The sequence below is a fragment of the Aptenodytes patagonicus genome, chromosome 2, assembly GCF_965638725.1.
Source record: "Aptenodytes patagonicus chromosome 2, bAptPat1.pri.cur, whole genome shotgun sequence".
NCBI classification, from domain to species: domain Eukaryota; kingdom Metazoa; phylum Chordata; class Aves; order Sphenisciformes; family Spheniscidae; genus Aptenodytes; species Aptenodytes patagonicus.
The window spans coordinates 63,390,709-63,412,084 of NC_134950.1; the positions used below are offsets into that span (position 1 = coordinate 63,390,709).

At 32.8% G+C, this 21,376-nt stretch overlaps 1 protein-coding gene across 3 annotated transcripts in view; it reads right to left on the bottom strand.

Annotated features, from left to right (window-relative positions):
* Nucleotides 1-21,376, bottom strand: part of RTTN (rotatin) — a 92,663-nt gene that overhangs the window by 16,470 nt on the left and 54,817 nt on the right. For all 3 annotated transcript variants that reach the window (XM_076330062.1, XM_076330064.1, XM_076330061.1), the window contains exons 33-41: nt 18,683-18,875; nt 16,319-16,401; nt 9,593-9,704; nt 8,642-8,840; nt 7,487-7,577; nt 6,282-6,435; nt 5,990-6,127; nt 4,817-5,028; nt 154-259 (exon numbers count right to left, since the gene is read on the bottom strand). In XM_076330062.1, coding sequence (XP_076186177.1) covers nt 154-259; nt 4,817-5,028; nt 5,990-6,127; nt 6,282-6,435; nt 7,487-7,577; nt 8,642-8,840; nt 9,593-9,704; nt 16,319-16,401; nt 18,683-18,875 — 1,288 coding nt within the window. The remainder of the gene's footprint in view (nt 1-153; nt 260-4,816; nt 5,029-5,989; nt 6,128-6,281; nt 6,436-7,486; nt 7,578-8,641; nt 8,841-9,592; nt 9,705-16,318; nt 16,402-18,682; nt 18,876-21,376) is intronic.

Genomic DNA, 21,376 nt, shown 5'->3' on the forward strand with positions numbered 1-21,376 from the left:
TATTAATAAGCTTTCTCTGTAAAAATCTGCAAAAAATGCCACTGAAAACTAGGTCTTTTGTTTTGACAAAAAACATGATGATTTAAAAAATACGTAAACCACCTGCAAGCATTTGATTCATAAATCATTTAACATACATTTTGAAATGCTCACCTTCCAAAGCACATTTCTGGGCATTTTTACTGACAGCTAACAGAGATAGCAATGCATTTGTAGCAACTTCTTTCAGCACATCCTTTGAAGATTTTCTTTCACAGACCTACAAACAATGCAATTTCATTACCAAAATGAAAAATGACCGTATTAAAAGTATTCATATCTATAAATATGTTGTCATAGTCTATATTTTCATTTGGATGATTCATCACTATATTCCTATCCAGAGTTCTCCCTCTCTATATTCATGAGTCTGTCTGCATTGAAGTGTTTCATTATTATTTCTAATTGAAGTGTTAAAAAAAATATTTTTTTTTTTTTTTGCTCCTAAGCCCATTCCTCTTACTCTTTTCTTAACATTCTACCTTCCTAAAGCCTAGATTCCCAGCCCTGGCATCCAGATTTTTCCTAATATTCAGGCTTGCTATCGCAGATAATTCACTGACATGTCTTTAGTGCAATCTCACTTTCCTTCAACACAATGATGAAGAAGAGACATTAAATATCAGTGAAATTCTTTAGAATAAAAATATCATTGACACATGGATAATTTTTTTTTAGATACTCTTCCAACCAGAGAAAAATGGTAGTTTGTCTTATTTTTGTAAGGCCTTTGTGAGCATCACCATATTTCTAATAACATAAGTATAATCTCTGTGCTTTCAAAGGAATATTTATTTGGAGTCATATAACAAGATAGTTGAAAGACGAGGAGCTGTCTGTGCTTTATATATTATCCACTAGAGTATTTTGTCCATCTAGCAATTTTGCCTAAAATATCATTCCAACACTGACATCCAATATAACAGACTATGGTATGCATTGTAATTAGAAGAATATAGTAAAATAAGAACTGCTGCTGGATCATAGTAGAAAGAAAAAACATATTTTAAAATTAGCCAAAAATACAGCATCTTAAGAAAAACTTAATACTTCAGATAGAAGTCTCATAAGTACCTAGCCATAGGACCTCGTAGATTTTACACCTCTACGTACATCACATATATCACCTTTTATTGTCTTTAGTCCTCCAGCTAGTAATTGCCTAAGAAATTTTTCAAATTTTAATATGCAATAAAATATCAATGTATGCTCTAGGGTTATCATTTATTGAAGTGTTCAGTGTAACCAGGACTGAAAAGGTCAAGGGATGAAGACTAGTAAGTTAATAACCTGAAAAAAAAAACCCCAACCTCATTGATAAGGACAACTGACACCAAATTAAAGCACCAAAGCATGGACTGGGTTCTGCATTTAAAGCTAACAAAAAAAAAAAAAAAAAAAAAAAAAAAAACCACATTTAGACTACAACTGGCTTTATTAGATCCCAAGTGAAATCTCAAAGCTATCAGCAACACAAGAATGTTCTAAGTAAATTAACTATTTTTCTGTACTGATAGGTGGTGGTTTCTTTTCAAATTAAAGAATTTAGATGTTTGAGTAGTTAAAAATATAAAAAGCGTAAAGTTTAAACTTGATGCTAATTTACACAAGCCAGGAAAAAACAAAATGTTGAGTTCCTTCAATCCTGCATAACCTAAAATGTAGATTTTGTGATTTATCCACTCAGAGGCTTTTGCCCTATTAAGTTGCTAGCTGTTTTTATTTTTTCTTAGTACTTTGGAATATTTTAGTAATTAAAAAACTGTCAATCCCTGTCAATCTCTTGGGTTTTTTCCTTTAATTAAGTATTATGTGGTTGATTAGAACTGATTAAATAATTAAGGTGAGTTGTCTTATATTTGTATCTTTTTTGAAAGTTTTAATTTCATCTTAAGATTTTCTAAATTTTATCTTAAAAAATAAAAAAAAATCCATTCTTTCTTGAAGGATGCTCCTTTATGCATTTTTTCCTTACTCTGCAATCAAGAATTGCATTTTATAATAAAAAAGATAATGTATGTCAATCATAGGGAACACTTAAATAATAATTAATTGATGATTAACTACTGGTTGAATGGAAAAAAAACCCCTCTATGTAAATTTATAATGCCTTCTGCCAGCAGATTCTATAGTTTTAAACTACTAGTATTAAAGTATTAAAATGAGAATGGACACTTTTAATTCTTTTTTGAAATTATGATGATTAATAAATTTAAGATGCCCCATAAATCCACAGCAGATCTAGCTATGTTAGTCTGCACCTACTGTAAAGTTAGTTGAAGGGGAGATCACAGCCTTTCTAAAACTTTGTAAATTTTATCTCTAGAAAAAAAAGGTAGGGCCTAAATTTGAGACTTTACGTATGGATTATGGTTTCCTTATTACTTTTACTTCTGATCTTGAAAACATGTATACAAGGATTAAAGTTTACATACACAAAAGCACCAAAACCTTTCAAAGTCAGCATGTGTGTTTACTAAATTGGTTGTATGCAATAATGCATACTAATTTAGGACCTGGTCTGCTAATATTCACACCTGCAGACCGGGTCCTAAGTTAGCATTTGCCATTGCATATCACCTATTCTGTAGATTTTATGTAACTAGGATGATTAATGGAGATGACGGATTGTTTGAAAATTCTCTCTCACAGCCTTTTCTATGTTAGCCAATTACTTGCTTGAGTGCGTCTCTTGAAGAAAGAACATATTTAGATCTTTTGGGTCGTTTTTGTTTTCTTTTGTTTTTAATAGCTTACTTTACATCCTATGGGCTCCTCTTTCTACTGCCTCTCAATGACCACCATGGGAGGGAAAAAATAAATAAATATATGTACTTCGCTCTAAAAAACTGAAGCCATTTCTTGCCTAATTCTGTTATCCTTTTTTGGGGATCATAGCAGCTATATCCCTTTCATGTATTATAATGCCCCAGACAGCGTAGGTTATCTTTTGCGCTCTTTTATGAACAAAATGGAATGCCCATCTACAGCTCTGAACGGTTAAAGACCAAGTTAAAAGCTGGTATCTCTTACAATGCTCAAACTATGTCATAGTGTCTGATGTACTTTCATTGGCCTGGATGCAGTTAATTCTTCACTGTATAGCCTTTTTCTGCTGTCACCATAAGAAACATCACTTTTTGCTGCCAAGGATCGGCAATCAGATATGTATACTTGTACGAAAATAGAGGAATGTGACTTACAACACAACACGTCTTTGTCTGACATACTTTCATGCAATCACATTTTTTGTGCCAGAGCCAAGGAGTTCAGTTTTAGGCACATACATAAGCATTAAATACAAAAACCTAACAGGATATTTAGCAAATTATGGGATTTCAAGGAAGTGCCCCTGTTTTGCTGTCAGTCTCTGAAAATCATGTCCTCACAGGAAATCTCTATGCACTGAAATTACCTGAAATTAGTTGCCAAAGAGATAGGGAGTTCTAGTTTTAGTGGCCTATACAGTGACGCCAAGAAAGATCCTCTTAGGATTTTCTCCTTTCTAAAAGGCACCAGGTTCTCAGTGGACAGAACACTATGCCCCAGTAAATGCTATAGAACCACAGCGGTGTAACACAGAAGCAAAGGAACACAGGTTATGTGACAGATGTTAGCTAGATCAGGACAAGTTTTGGTAGGAGTGAGGTTATTCTACAAGAATTCAGCAACCATAGGAAGAGAGGAGATGAAGTGATACTAAGACAGCATTATTTCAGTCACACCATCCAATATGCACTAATACATGTTGAAAAAATAATGTTTTACATAGCAAAATAGTACTAAATATGATTCTAATAAAAAAATAATTATAAGACACTGACTCCAGAACATCAGAAATCATAAGCTACATTATGTTATATGAAATGTGCGTCTTTCAGACAAACATTACACTTCTAATCATGTATCGCTATTATTGTTACAGTGACAAACTGCACATAATTTAAAGGACAACGAGTATACAGATAAAAGAAGAATTTGTGAGGGAAAATAAGTTAGGCACAAATTTCACATATAACTTTTCTTGTTACTAAGTAATGGAAGATATTTTAACAGTCTGTAAATAAGTGAAGGACATAAATATTAAGGAGGTAAAATAATCATTTAGGACAGTATATAAAAGTATAAATAAGAATAATGATATTACATTAAGAAAGACAGAACATTCAGAATAAATATCTGGAAAAAAACCCATCTTGTCACCAATATATATTATGTTGGGCAACAAGTTCCTAAAAGAATTAGTGAAAATATGCTACCTGGATAATTTAAAACTAGCTTGGAAAATACATTAATATATGCTCCTTAAGTGCAACAACACTGATCTTACACCATCAGGGAATGAACTAGAAGGCTTAATGATTCATTTTGGTTTACAAATTTTACAAAGGCAGCTGTTAAGAACAAAAATGCTGTCATTTACAATGGGGATAACTACGTCTTGAACCTTAAAAATCTCATTACATGTTTGGAAAAGCAGAAAAAAAAGCGTATCAGTATTTGGCCAAACATATTCCACCTATGTATCATCTTCCCTACATAAGATTTCATACCGTGTTGTTGCAGCATAACTGCCTTGCAAGGCATTTCCTAGAAGTTGCTTCTTTGCAATTGTTCCAGCTTAATAGATGAATTTCAAAAATGAGCGTAATAGATGTCTCGAATTAGATGTCTTGGTTCATAACTGGAAACAATCGATTTTTCATTAGGTAACTACATTCCTTTTTAACAAAATACAAAAATATATCCTGCGATCACATTGTCAGATTGTAAATACCTGAATAATTAATGCAGTAAGTTGAGTTATTGATGCCTGGCATCCTTCAACGTGATCCAGAAGAAAGCTAATAGTTGGATTCTGACATATACTCTGTTTGTCTTGGAGCTGTCTTCTTCCTTCCTCATTCAAAAGGACAGAGAGGAACTGTAAACTAGCCATATATAAAGCAGGATATGTGGTTGACAGATGAATACAATCACAAATGGTATCTGAAAGGTTAAACAGAAAAATAAAAAGTTTTGTATTTCATTCTGAATAAAGCTTAAGTGCTTCGGAACTCAGAAAGACATCAAAGAAAGTGTGTGAGCCAAGAAGCAGCTACACCTGTGCCCTGCACAAGGAGTTCTACAAATTCTATGCATTTGATAAGTCTTTAAAAATCTAAGAGAGAAAAGTTTGAGTTTTATAGGTTTGAATGAATTAATTGCTCTGCTTTAATTTGACTATAAAACAAAAAAAGCAATTTCCATTTGCTAAATCACTCATTTGTTCAACAATTTTCTGAACTCTCCTCACTTCATTCAGCAGCTTGCATTATAATACCAACAGTACCCATCAGCTGATTTACGTGCAATTGGATTTGGATTAACCAGATCACTTAACATGCACCTGGCTGAAATCACAAGCTTGAATGGACTATGCTCCTACTTCAGTATTGAAACACGTCAGAGAATTTTGGTGACCTAGAGCCCTGACTAGGCAGGTAACTAATGAATGAATAATTAAAAAACAAACAAACAAACAAAACCCTGTATAATAATCTTGAATTCCTATATCTCTTATCTCCCCTCAAAACTTCGCTTTCCTTTTATGTAAGATGTAAGAAAAACCCAACCATATAAGGAAAAAAAAAATGAAGTGCTAATTTCTGGCTCTACTCAAAGGTGCCATATTTAGTTAAGGTTTACAACTAGAATCACTAACCCATATATGCAAAAAAAACTTGTGAATTTATCCGGCAGTTCAAAAGTTAGTCTGATGATATAAGAAAGAGTTATAAAATTCCAATTAAGGGAAAAAGTCAGTCAAGCTCTGGACACATTTGCTTTTCATTCTGGATATGCCATTGGTAATTACTTAATAGCATCTAAACAGGAATGCCCCTCTTTTCTATTTGTTTATTTATGTTGTTAGTTGCTAGGTTAAAACCCATCCAGGAATAGTTATTACCAAGTATTGCTGTACAATGATTTGCAAGGGCTGCTGTCACAGATGGAAAAGATATTTGGCCATTCTTCCACAATAATGTAGCTAGAAGGCTGAAAAAGTCTACCCATGTTTCATGAAGTACAGATGTTAACTCAGTATCTGCAAAGATAATATAGAAAAAAATCAAAGCATTTACACATGTGCACAAACGTGGATAGCTAAGCCTGACAACAACTGTCAATTTAAATGAAGGTGGTACGTAAATGAAGACCTGCCTCTGTCTGGCTATACTGGAAACAAAGTACTTCATTACCTAACCCATCTTTGGAGCGAATGGCGAGAATCGTGAAGATATTTCCCAAGACGGGTTTCAACAGTTCATCCTGGATTACAAGCTGAGAGTCCACCAATAAACATGATTTCAGAAGCCTGGACACAGATGACAAGTACTGAAGTAGTAATAACACCTGTTAAATATTTTTAAAAAGATATGAAATAAAGCCATATATTTGCACCTTCCACATTTTTTTTATTTAAATACTCACGTTACCTCAACTTATTCATAACATTTTGAATTAATATACACCACTTAAAAGAAATAATAGGATATAAATTAAAAATTGTTCTCCTAATTTTTACTGTAGAAGATGAAACAGAATTCCTAGTCTCGAAACACATGTGTGAATTCAATTTTCTAGTGACAAAGAATAAAGTTCCTTATGAGAAAGTCATGACTCTCATTATATGTACAGCATCATATTCTCTGGAAGCTCACAAAGAAAAACATAGACATGGTCATTAATATTGACGAATATATGTGTATTTCCTGAAAATAGAAGCTCAATTTGAAGCTTTAGGAAAAAAAATAATTCCTGACATATTTATTTATTTATTTATTTATTCTCACAAGATTTCTGCAGAAACACATTTTCTTAAATAACCTGGATATCTTTCTTCAAAGTAAATCTGAATGCACAGCAGCAGAAGCTTTAAAATGGTGCTGTGCCATGAACGTAGTATGTTCTATATGTTATATATACAGAGTTAAATTTGATACAAAAGTAGTTCCATTGGCAGTAACCCTATATGCTTTGCATACATCAGAATTACTTGAGAACTATGTAAGTGTCTGCAGGATTGGAGACAAAGCAAAGCAGCCAGGTTTGTTGCAGAAAATAAATATGAAATGTGTCAGCAACTGTATCTGGCTCATACTTCAACACCATACAAAGAAATTCTATTGCATGATTTCTGTAACTGCTAAACTCAATTTGTATTTTTAAAACACAATTGGTTTTCAGCTTGACGGTTCTAGGTATAGTTCTAACACAGAAATTAATTGTTCTGTGTTGAATATAACACGGTTTATTTTCTCTTAAACCTTGTCGAAAGCACAGAGATTCACATGAATGTAGCCTATAGCAGTGTGTCTGGACTATGTTAATGAATATAGATTATGCAAACATAATTAATTTCATAATTTTAAAAAAATTAGAAAGTAACAAATGCTTCTCTAACCTGAGCTTTTACATGTTCTATATGACATGGATGACCCAATGGAGCTTTCAGTTCAAAGATACATCTCTCAACCAGATTAGCACTTACAAGACTAAAATAAAATAAAGTAAGTTGGTTAGAAATATATTTAAATAATTAAACATTATACTAATTTAACATTCCACAGAAGAGAACTTTTTAAATAACAGAGTAAAAATAAATTATGAAGAACTTTCTTAAAATAGTGGGGTTTAGCAGTAAATCTAGTGAAATGGCAACTATAGTAGCAGTAAGTTGTTTCAAAATAATTAGACTAACATAAATTCCAATGGCTGTTACTGCACCGGTGAAAATTGTTTGTTTATATTTGATTGTTTATTTTCTTTCCTGTAGAAGAATAAACAGCTCTGTAATAATAAACTGTATTCAAACACGGTTGCCTTTCGGTTTTTTTTCATTAATTGCAGTATGAAGAGCAACTACAAAACCTCTTGAAAACCTTAAAAAAACTGAACTAATTTTCATGCTTCACTTCAGGCCTTCCAAACACTTTCTACAGGTGAAAGAATTTGTTATGATGCAAGTGGAAACATGGAATGCAATCTGAAGACTATTTTGAAGTGGTTCCTTCTTTAAAAAAAAGAAACAAAGCACTAGGGTCTATCATCTAATACTTTCCCAAATCTGACAAGCATTATTTACTCTCTTTTTGTGTGACAGCCCTTGGCTCATCCTCAAAATATTGCATACAATTCAAAGAAGAAAATCATAAAATGAACTGAAATGATCTGCAATTCTGAATACCTGATTATATCACGTACTGTTCTACTAAAGAAAAAAAAAAATTAAAAAATTACCCCTCCAAAAAGGATGACTAAACAGCCACCTAGACAAAAACCTAAGACATTACCAGAGGAACACAGTAGTCCTGTAGAAAACAGACAGCACAAATGGAATCACCAATATGACTACCTTTTCTGTGAAAAAAATAAATAATCCAAATTCTTTTCTTTTGTTGATTGTATTTTAAAAAAAAGGCATTTTTTAACACTTCAGAAGCAAGAAGTGATCAATATATTTAACAGTTTTGGTAACAAACACTGGTAGATCTCACTTTAAACTTTTCACCTCTATTGCTACACCTTGTTTGTAGTTCAGCAGTTATTGATCTCATACCTGCTGAGAGCTGTTAGCAAATGCGCTTGCCGAAGAGCAATTCCAGTATCTTTTGGTGTGACAACCAGCAGATTGTGCAGAAGGCTGCAAACAGCTGACAAAAGGGCAGGCGTGACGACAGCATGCTGTTTAGACAGAGTAGCAGACATGGGAGAATCATGTTGACTTGGAGATTCTGTTGTGGTTGTATCACTGTGACCTAGAATGTTTTTAATAACAAGAAAACACACAAAAGATTAATTACAGCAGTTACGTAAAACAAATTGCTTTTTCTTTTTCATAAAATATCCAAGTTCCCCCTACATTTAAAACAGTATATTCTGGAATAGGGGGGTGGAGGGGGAAACCCACAGCACAAAACAACCAAGAAATCAGATACAGGAAAAGTGTTATTTAAAATAGTTCTGAAATAAAATGTTCCTCCTGCAAGCCACTAATAATGTTAAAGATAAATGGTAAATTTGGAAAGATATAAATTTTCACTTCTTTCCTTAACAGAAAAATATTTTATATTTGTAGATGTCTCTCTCCACATACATAATCTTATATATTTTTTTACATTATATACATTTTTATCTTTCTACATATAAAGAGAATTGTATATACATCTGTGTGTGTACACGTGCACGTGTGTGTGCATGTATGTATATGACAGCTTTACCAAAATTGAATTTTTTGAAAGGGTGACTGGATGACAGGAATAGAACCTAAGTCTTGAGTTACTTTCCAAGCAGTATCAACCATTTTCATTTATTTCTGCAAAATGTATTTCACCCTATTTCATTTTAAAGGAAGTGTTTCATTGTTTGTCTTCCAAAACAACCACTAGAAGCATCAATGGTGATTGTTCCAGCAATAAGCAAGCTTTATATGCATGTACAAATACCGGAATATGGGCAGGCTAATACATGGTATTCATCATTACGTACACAAACTCAAAGTTTGACTTGCCTTGTGCCATAAGCCGATCAGCTACAGTTTCAGGAATAAAATGGCTTGAACTTGTTGGGACTATTGCCTGAAGCTCAGTAACACTCTCCAGTGATGGTGATGCAGACCGAATCTGGAAAGACATAAAAAGGAAACTAGTTGATTCCAGCTTTAATAGAGCAGAGTTCTATTTATATTTTGCTTGATGGGGGATCGGGGGGGGGGGGGACGCGATGACTGAAACCACCAACCCGCCAAAACCAACAAACTCACAAAACCAAAAACGATGTAAAAATTACCATTCAAAACCAAATCTGATTAAATTTTTCTCACTATATGTGTGTATACATATAGAATTTATAAGCATCCAATAATTGAAACTATTGAAAGATGTGCAATATGAGCGGCCTGAAACACTTCAGTTAAAAACTGATCAATGCCCATGTTACTGGAAATTCCTCCTCTTCATCCTTCTTTTTCATCCATTTAATTGACTCAATCTACATTTGGACAAAGATAGAAAGGCATTACTGAAGCATTTAAACTCAAATTTTTCACGGACTATTTCCTCTACTGAGAACATCAGCACTTGTCCATTTATACCAGGACATGCTCAGATAAAAATATCACAAGCACATTAGTCATCAGCCAAAGTTGAAGTTCCAGAGTCTTTCCAACTCTGGGTACTTCTCTTAACCTTAGTCCTGTGATCCTTACATGTATTCATTTCATGGTGAAGATACGAGATATTTCCGTGACAGTAGATAACTTTACTGTCATACTACCATGCTCCTTCTACCAATTATACATTACCTACCATATTATTAATTTTGCATGCTTTCAGAAGTTCTTAATGCCCTTGCTACTGTGTTTAAAACCACAAGCTTGAGATCAGAAGACCTAGAGCCTTCAGCTTAATAATATGCTTTTGTGACACAACAAGACCTGTTGCCTGTTTCAGCATATGGGATAAGCATCTCCCATGTCAGGTTACTTTTTCACTTCTGTTTTTTGTTTTCTAGCTGGACAATTCACACCAGGTAAATTTTCTTCAAGAGCATCACTATACAGTGTAAAGAATACAGAACGTTGGGGAATCCAATGAAATCCCGAGATGGTCACAGCTTGAAGAAGGATGTTATTAGACTTTTCCTCACAGTGAGCTTTCTAAGGAAGACTGAAATATTTCAAAAGTTTTCCTTTTAAAGTTTTATTAGAATACCAGTTAGAATATTTTTTTTACCTAAGGAAAAGTCAAAAGTGACTTAATTGACAAAAAGGGTGGAGGGAAGGAAATCACAGATTACTCCCTTCCTAGCTATTGTATCCTTGCAGTTAGGTGACTGCTTTCTAGGTTTGGCTTTGATTTACTCAGCAGCATTTTGAGCTACAGAAACTCTCTACTTAGTATTTTCTCATCCCCTAGAAGGTTTAACCCCACCTCCCACCCCCCATCACTTCCAAATATTGTTAGGATTCTATCAGCACATCTTTACTTGAGACCAGAGTCTCTGCATGAGCTACAGGTTGCCACCTCGATGCTGTAACTCCCTTCTCTCTCCTATTTTCCTCTGGTGTCCCACTACTGTCCATCCTACAGTCTTGAAGCTTTCTCCTCAAGCATGCTCAGTTGTTTCTCAAAAAAGCCAGAAGGTTATTGTAACACAGAAGACAAGCTACAGTAAGATTTGGGGTGCGTGTCTGAAACCCAGGATTCACATATAGCTTGGATCATATAAACACTAGGACATGCTTGGCTAAATAATTGTCTCGTTAGCAAAATGCAGCACCAAATTGTACTGACCAATTAAAATTCAAATTCTGTTTAGATTATACAAATAAAACCCATGTTTGCCAATTGAAATAAATTATTTAAAGTTTCATGCTTGTTGATTTAAATAATTATTAAAATCTATTATTTATATTAGAGGAAATCAATCCATCTTGACACATGGTAAATTCTGCATTTATTCAGCACTATACTTCAATTCCAAGCATTCTAATAAATGACAAAAAACATAACTCTTTCTTAAAAACTACAAACCCAAAGTGCAACTTTTAACAGTCCATATGGTTCTTCTGCAACAAGTAAAGCCCTAAAAGGAATTATTACTATGCTGAGAGTCATTTTAAAGATATTATTATGAATTTATACTAGCTTTCACATATTAGTAAATAATATCTTCTACATCGTACAACTCTTTCTCCACCTTCTAAAACTGTCTAAACACTTTGGGCAAAGAAATAAAAATAAGGTCTTAGATATGTTAAAAGAAAAATAAAAATCAATAAAAGCTTTATCTGGTTAGAAAACTATCAGCTTCCTGCACTGATGGAACATTCACTGGTAATTGCTTCACAGTGCGACATGGGTTAAAACCAGAAATTTTCTGCTATCTTAACAGAAAACATACAGTAACACAATGAAGTTGTTTCCACAATGTTCTGCCTTCCAGGAAAGAAAAGATATTACCGCTTTTATAAATCACCTTTGATAAGGATGAACTGGGGGTCTGGGACATTGTATTTAGTAAAGGATATTTACTACTGCTACCATATTCTTTCTGGGAGCAATGAAGCATCCTGTTGCTTAACAGCGAAACAACAGACTTTGGAAGGGGGTTTAATTGGGGAAAAGAAAGGGTTGTGTGTGGGGGGAGATGAAGGCTGCAGATTAGAACTCATACAAAAGAATACAAAAATTGTCTGAGTGGAAATACAGGAGAAATGTGAGGGTTTTGCCATTTATCTACTAGATATGAATAAAAGGTCTTTTCTTAACCTCTAGTATAAAAATCCCTCTGGCACTGCTTTAATAGGCTTGCAGTTATTAATTCTATTCAGTTCTCTTTTCAAAAGTTTAAATCACTTAACCGTATAGCACTCTGGTAACCATGGTTCCAGAAAATAAAGCACACATTTTTATAAAATAGCAAGAAGGTTTTATAGGAAAGAATGGCTATGACTTAAAGCTATCTGGGAAATGTCTGTAGATCTTTAACCTGTACCATTTTTAGCTCAAGTTTTTAAATAACTGCTCATTTTGCTAAGCAGTCCTGGGCACAGAACAGCTCTAGGGTATTTATGCAGCATGAAGCAAGTTGGTATCTCCATGCTGATTGGTGTTCTCAATCACATGTACTAAACACAAAAAAAACTTGTTGGTTAAAATAAGAATAAAGATTTGTTCTCTGTAATGATAACCTGAGCGAATGTTTAAACTATGAATTCTATAAAAGACAAAGATTTTTAATCTTCTCAGAATCGGACTTTTGCAGTATCTACGTTCCAGTTTAGAGAAAAATAAAGATAAATTTGACAAAAATCTGTAATCCACTGAGATCTTAAAGACACTAAATACAATGCATATGAGTTAACAGAGTACAAAAAATCCAGCTCTGCTGCTGTCTTTTACATGACCTTGAATCACTGATTTCATCCCCACATCACTATTCTTTACTCTATAAAATGGGCATAATTGTACTTATGGCTTCTGCAAGACCTCTGACAGACTATTTTATAGACTAAAGTAAAAAAAGAATAATTTCTGTTATTAATATACTTGCTTTTTATTTTTCTCAATTTTACTTCCTGCAAATTTAGGGAAAAAATTGGGGATGGGGGAAAAAAGATGAAGCCAAAAAGTAATTTAGATACTGTTTTCACTTAAGGTTATATGAACCCTGTGTGAAATCAGCCTTTGATAGCAGATAGCTCAATTAAATTATTGGCTACATGAAAACTGAAAACAGAAAAAAGAAAAAGACACTATTAGTTTTCATCAGAACTGTTTTCAAATATTAAAAAAAGAATACAGCAGACCTTTCCTCTTCACAGAAAAGAAATTCCTATAATTCAGTAAAAAGAATTCACTTTTCCTTCTGCAGAGATCTTCAGGATGTGGCTTACTGAAGCAAAAAGCAGTTTCAGCTTCCTAGACTGACATTCATGAAATGAATGGATATGGACATATTTAGAAAAACTTTTTTTTTTTTTTGAATGTTATTAAAATATCAGAGAAGAGCTTCTAATAGAAACAATTCTACTTGGTTTGATAGCTGGAAACTCTCAATTATTTGTGGCTGTTGTCATCAAATCTGTACCATGCACAAAAAAAACCAAAAACAAAACAACCACAAACCCAAAAAACCCACACCCCATCTTTCCCTTCAATAGGACCTGCAGTCTCCCTTTCAACTGTGATGGGGAAAGCATGCCATCTAGCGGGCTTGGAATAACTACATCTTCCTGGTACCACCAATATATAAAATTTAGAGACAAACTTCTACAAACTTTTGGTAATGACTTCATAAATTAATTTCTTTTTCTCATACATCAAAATGGAAAGCTTTGGGCCAAACTGAAGGAACATAAAATGTGAAGTTATATAGGAATAAATTGCAGATGCCTGATTTCAAGACAAGTTTGAATTTTTAAAAGTATTTCCAAACTTTACTAGATAGACACTTAATAGTCATTAACTGCTCTCTGAAATACAGTTTGTAGTTAGCCTCAGTTCCCATCCTCTGTCTTTCTTCTCCTAATTAATATTGGCATTGGAACATTGGACCTCTGCATCTTGCCTTCCAGCTTGGAAACTAATCATCTGTCATGTCAGCACTGGTATTTTTTTCAAGGTAAGAAACTTAGTTAATAAAAAAAAGAGTTTACAGCTGCTAAAAAGGTCCATGAAGGACAAATGGAAATTAAATTAACTTCTATAAATGACAATCAAAGTTTTTGTGTGAAATCTTCATATGTATCAGGGGAAGAAGGAAAACAAAATGAAAGACAAACTTGAATAAAATTTTCTTACATTAGCTGTAAGAGCATAATCTTAGCAAATAGGAAGTCTACAACATCTGGAAGACTGATACAAATGAGTGTATCTTAGTATTACACTGTGCTTTCTTTAAATAATTAGTTGTCCATTTGTTAAATGGAATCGTAGAGCTATGGCTTTATGTTAAACTATGATGCTACTTTACACATATAAATAAAAATACATTAATTTGAGTTAGTAGATTCCAAATTATTTTTTTCCTTTTTTCTTTTTTTAAGCTACTGAAGCTGAAGCAATTTCATGTAATGAACTCTTCAACTCTTCATGAGAACTCAAGCACAGCTTTAAGTAGATTAGACACTCAACCCTGATAAGAATTGCTGAAATTTAACTTTTCCCTCAAGTAACATGAACAAAACAAGATGAAATTTGTTCAACTTCTATTCCCATAAGAAACTGGCACTCAATTTATTCAGTAAAAAGCAATTTGGTAACAACTGCTTTTAAACAACCTGAGATTCTTACGTAAATGTTTTTTTAAGCAGTATTAATGTTAGCATCTACTTCCTGATTTACATGCATTTTCATTTATTTTAGTTTCAAATATTCAAATTTGAATATTTGTGTTTAAAATAACCCTAAGGGTTTGGGGGTGGGTTGTTTTGTTTTAGATAAATGAAAATCAAATTCATTAATAAAATTTAAGCTAAAATTTATCTTTTTCAGAAAACTAGAGTATACTTTTTCCTCAATTACTAAAAACATGCCAGATAACAGTAGCAGTGCTAGACAGCAATACATTTATAATAGAGAGTCAAAACAGTAAGGAAAAAGTATAATTGTGAAATATTTTAAGACAAATTTTCAATACTGGCTTTTCTATGTTTTTATTTTTATCACAATCCACAGCAAAACTGGGCATAACAATTTTAGTCAATAAAATAAGATAGTATATTGTTGTGCTTTAATAGTCTGTTGTATCAGCACACCTGTTTAACAGAAAAGAAACTTCTGAGCTATATTAGGGCTTCCATATTACATTAGATGCTTATTCATAAACCAAAAATTTTTGAAGAAAATATAAAACTATAAAAATGGATTTCAGTGCAACATGTCAGAGTTTTCTTGGAGTTATGCTGCAGTCATTGTAAATACATGGTTTTTATCAGGTAACTAATGAATGTTATAAAAGCTTCCTCCACGGCCTGATCTGATATTGCAAATCTACTCTGGAACTGCAAGAATGTATTTCAATTTCTCTTCCTTTGCATTTGCCATCCTGAAAGAGAGCGTATGTTTACAGCCTTTCATCCTAGCCAGAAACAAATTTTTCAAGCAGCCATCTGCTTTCTTATATTTTTCATTCTTTTTCTTATATTATTTCTTATATTTTTCATGTCTATTTTGGGTCTTGCAAACACTTGTGCCCCTTTCATGTTTTATAAAAGCATTTTCAGAATCCAGAATTTATTATGACACAGAATATAACTTTAACCCAATGTACTGTTGTGGTTTTGATTGATCCAGTTCTGTAGCTGTGTAGTGTAAATATAGGTTCACTCTGAAAGGACAGTTTGGATAAAAGCAGCAGAAGTGACAACTATAGATGGGGATGACTGCATTTTGTCAATAAAGCCAATTACAAAATAATCTGTAGAGAATACGTCTTGCTGTGAGAAACTACAGAATTAAGCACTGCCTTATGCATTTAACTAGTCAAGGTAAGCTATTTTATTTATTTTCGCTCGAGTAAATAACCATAAAAGTTTTCTTTAGCATATTAAAGCTATTTTAGAGTAAATTTCAATTTAGTTTCAGCTTTTTAATTTTCAGTTTAATTTCAGTTTTGTTTTGTGCTTTGGTTTGTTGGGGTTTTTTTAGCATTTGTAAGAGTGCTAAATTTTCGTCAAAGTGTTTCATGAACAAGTTTATATTTAAAATAAATAGATTACTCTGTAAGTTACCATAGTTTCAGATGTTGACTGAGAATGTGAAGATTGGCTTTGACTGGATGGAGCCTTCCAAAGATTAAGAGAATCATCAAAATCTGCATGAAAAAAAGAATAAAAATCAAAATCGAACAAGAAAAGTTTTCTTTTTCATTACTACAAGACCAGCAAAGAGAATAACAAGCTTTTTAAAGGATTGTTTCAGTGAAACAGAAAAGCAGCCAACCACAGTTATCCTTCTGAAGATCTCAGAATATAAGTTTTCACACATTGTACTTATGAATTCTTACCCAGCAAATCCCTTGAATAAACAGAAATTAAATAAAATACAATTTTCAGCTGCAACATAAAATAGTCTGGAAAAAGCTACACTTAGCTCAAACTGCAGTTGCATAGCCTTTAGTCATTTGCAATAGTTCAGATTTAGTTTTATTTAAAATGTAATAGTACAAAAGTATTGAAGATATGGGGATCTTACAGCACAAACATAATGAACAGATGTCCTCGTCTTCAAAAAACTTCAAATTCGCATTTTAAGAGAAGCAGTTTCAAGAGAATCCATATTCATAAATATAATAAAGGCAGAATTATTTTGTAAATCTGTTTCAGAATAAAAAATGCCAAAAATTTTATAGCACAAACCTGTCAATAATAGGTTTTGAGGCTTTCATATATTTAGAAAAGAAAACAACAAATAATAAAGCACTAGATTACACAGATTCTGAGTGCAAAACCCACAAAAGTAGAAGTCCTATACATATCTTAGCTAATTACTAAACTGAGCTAACTAATTTTATTTTTAACATAACTTTGCGGATGAGATTTCTTTTATATTCCTGAAAAATGTGAGGAAAATACATTGGGAAAAAAATTGACAAAAATAGTTTCAGGAAGATAAACCAAAGCAAGATCTTCTATTAAGAGATGACAAAGGACCTATTAAAAACCAGAAACAGGTCATTATAGATAAACAACACAGTTCTGAACATATGAACGAAGGACTTACAAGCCTTTCAAGCACTATAGTTTTAGAGACGGAGCAAACATTGTCCTGTCCTCCCTTTTTTAAATAAACAAAAATTTTGTTTCGTGTTCCTGAAATATCATAGATGATTTTTTCCCCCTTATTTCAAAACTCCTGGAAAAACTTTTTTTTGGCTTTGCTTTTCAATGACCTGATAAAACGTATCTCAACTGCTCACTGAAAAGTTCTACAATCCTGGAGTTTGAGTTGCTCTTAGATATGATATTGCACCAGCTAACAGAACTACCAAGAGGCACAAATAAGAGGACCATGGGAGGAGTGAAATGTGTTGGCTTGAAAAAATTAAACTTATAGATAAATAAAGCAGCCACAGAAGAAATTGAGGATTTTTATGGCTCGAATTTTGTATACTGCTGAGGTACTTCTCTGATAACTCAGTGAGTTAACCAAGAATATTTCTTTTCCTTGGGTCTGTCATAAAGTCATAACTTGGTAGGGGAAATAGCATTCCTCTTCTGTTCATGCTTCTGTAACATAAGTTTAACAGAAGCAGACCTACAAGAATTGTTTAAATCTGTAGCCTTAGAAGATGGAAATACAGAAACGTAGGCACACAAAAAAAGAAAAAAAACCAAAAAGAATGAACTTACTAATGTTCCCTCCCTTGAACAGTTTTTACTAATTTAGCTTTCTGAAGAATTTCCTAGCTTTCTAAACTTAAGATCATAATACATATTTGGACAAGAATGTGGGTTCCCACAATGCATCATAGTAAGACTTAGAAATATTGTTCAGAAAATGATTAGTCAATATAAAAGTTAGATCTGAAATACTCCAAGGGTATACAGGTTAGGGGAAAAAAAAAAAAAAAAAATCAATCCGAGTATTAAATTTGATCAGTCTATGAATTAAATTATTTCTGAATGTCTTAGAATGCAGCTAACCTCAGCATATTAAAGTCCACTCCTACTCATGTATCTTTAAAGTTGAACACATCAAGAAACAGAAGTAGGAGTCTTAGAAACAGTCCACACATTTCTTTTTCCTAAACTTTCATTGTACTGATGTGTCATAAAAGTCACAACTCTAAAAAGTATTTTACCCCCAATATTTTGCAAGAAAATTTATTGCAGAACCAATTACATCTTTTCCATTTTTAATTTTTTGAAGTTGTAAATAACAGCTCAGAGCTTTCTCTGAGATATGTTAAACTAGTGACTTATCTACTTCTTAAATCCTCAGAGCAATATTTTGACTTAACATATTTAAGTTCACGGTTTATATATTCATTTTGAGTTCCATTTTTAGTAAGAATTATTTGAGGTAAGTTACTTCAAACTAGAAGTTATTTAAGTAGGTTTAAAATACTACAAGATTACATTAACATCACTTACCAGTTATACCACCTTTTTCTATGATGAGGTTGTCTTCCTTGGAAGAATTCAAATCAAACATATAACATCCTAGGTAACAATGTTTCACCATCTGATTCACATGCTCATAGAATTGGCAGTGATACAAAAGGGCCTTAAGTGCAGGTTTTCCTGTCTGAGAGAGGCCAGATTCTTCATCATGTACACAGGGACCCTGAAGACATGAAATTCACAAAGATAATTTTTTTAAAGGAATCTTTTACATAAAATAAACTGTCAAAAAAACCCAAATTAAGCCTAATACTGTGTATGTATGTATACACATAGCTGGTTTACAGGCTGTACCTAATAGATTCAAAAAATCAAATGTAGATTTTATTAAGGCTGAGCTAAATCATAATATATTACAAAAACTGTAATGATTTAGCAAAATGGAAGTAGTTATTTAGCTCCTGAGAAATTTGTTAACAGCTAAGTAGAAAGCCACGGAAAGCTATAACTGGATGGTTTTAATACAGTGTATGTATCAGGAGACTTTACAATTTCAATTTCTCATTTAATTCTACTTACAGATATCAACTAATGCAAAAGTTTTCTTTAGAAAAAGAGCACATTCATACTAAGATAAGAGTATCCTGAAAAGGTCATCCTGTTCTAAAGTAAACTGCCATTATACTACATCTATCCATCTCAATCTACTACAATAAAAGATTTATTTAGAAAACAAGACATAAAAAGAAAGAAATTCTCTCTGAAGAATGGTTTTCAGTCATTTCTTTTTAAATACTGACTTCAGGGAAAACTTTCCAGAGAAGTGGATTTCCACCTGAAAAGAAAGACTTCATAGTCTTTATTTGAAATAAACAGTTTGATTTAACTGCCTTTGTTACAGTATTTCTCCAGTGTTTTCTACGGTAACAGAAGAAAACAAGAAGTTTTATTAAGCTACAACATAACCTGTTTTAGAGTGACCATAAAAATTATAAGTTTTAATTGGCAAAAGAACCCAGATTGAGAAAAATCCAAACCAATTACTTTCTGCAAGGCAGTTTTAGGAAGCATCTTGCAGTACTTCAAAAAGAAACTAGTTAAAATTACGGAAAGAAAATTTGTCAGTGCTAATTAGAAACTTTCTTTGGCAGTCAGGAAAGAGCAGAGATAGATCAACTGCAAATAAGTAATTTGAAAAACACTATTTGTCCCCAAGAGGCTCTAGATCTCTCCCAACTCCTCTATTGACACTGAATACAAGCTTATGTTCCAAGAAAACAAAACGAAACAAAAAACAGATCAAGTAGAAGCAGTAAAACTATTTTGTGTTACAGGGTAAGTTATAACAAAAGTTTTGGATGGCTACTGCTCATTCTTCTTGGTTTCTATAATACATAAACAGACTATTTTCACTATTTGCCTTTTATGCCAATTAATGGAGAATCAAATATGACAAACAGTTTGAAGAAGAATGTAGTATTTCATGTAAACTGTTTACGATGAATTATAAAACTGTACTCGTACACTGTCAACAACATACTTAGACTGTATTAACTATGACAAATGCATACTTTGGAAATTTTATTAAATTTAGTCAAAATTTTACTACCCAGAACTGTCTTTGCCGGTTGAAAAAGCTATGCCAGACACTTTATTGTACAACAGGGGCCCTAAAAGAGTTACTCATCAATTGCATTCATAAAGTGCTCTGACTTCAGCAATCTTCATACAACACTATGTTGCAGTCCTAGAATACTTTACACTGGTTGACTTTACTCATGGCAAAAATTTTCCTAAGCAGATCAACTAGATAACAGCAACACTATAAACGTTCTCGTGAAGATACTGGCCTACAAACTCTATTAACAGCCTTTCCTTCTCCAGCCCTATTTGCCTAAGGGATAAAATGATATTGTTCTACTTTGGCTATGGTACATTATTCCTACTATTCACCCAGATCCACTTAGAGCTCTCCTTTAAACTTGCCTGCATTAAGGTCAACAGACAAACTGTCTTATTCAGTGCAAGGGAAAAAATGTAACTGAAATATAGAATTTGGTCCTGGTGGTATCTTACAATTTTAACAACTGTTGTTTGTATTTTCAACAGTTTTAATTTACCAGTTACCATAAAGTGTTGTTTGATAATATCTTTCAGCACGAACACTTATTAAGTGATGAGCAATTTCCATTAAATTGCACTTCTTAATAAGAATCACATTGACTCAAAGCTTCTACTAATTGCACTGGAATTCATCCAGAATTTTGCAACTGGATTCAATTTTTGTCACCTCACCGTAGTCGTTGAAATGTTTAAAAAGACTGAAAAGCAATTTTTAATAGAGTTTATATCAAGTTACAATGGCTGCCCCTTGTAAATCTCCTGCTATTATGAATTGAAAGAATTATATTTTATCAATATAAAAAGTAAGTAATAAGCAAGATTACTGAAACAAGGACCAGATTCTTAAGATTACTTGAACATCTTCCTTTATGATCAGATGTAAAGGAAAGATAAGACATACTATAAAATGCAGCTCTGCAAGAAACAGAATAATTGTTTGGGTGCAGCTGAATCATAGACAACTTATCCTAGTAAAATAGGAGCATTATTTTCAGCACTAACTTGATCTTTTGCAGAAAGGAACAGATAAAACAGGATATGGTTGCATCTGCAAATTTCTTCAAAAAGAACATACCCTGTACCACTGTTATATAGGTACAA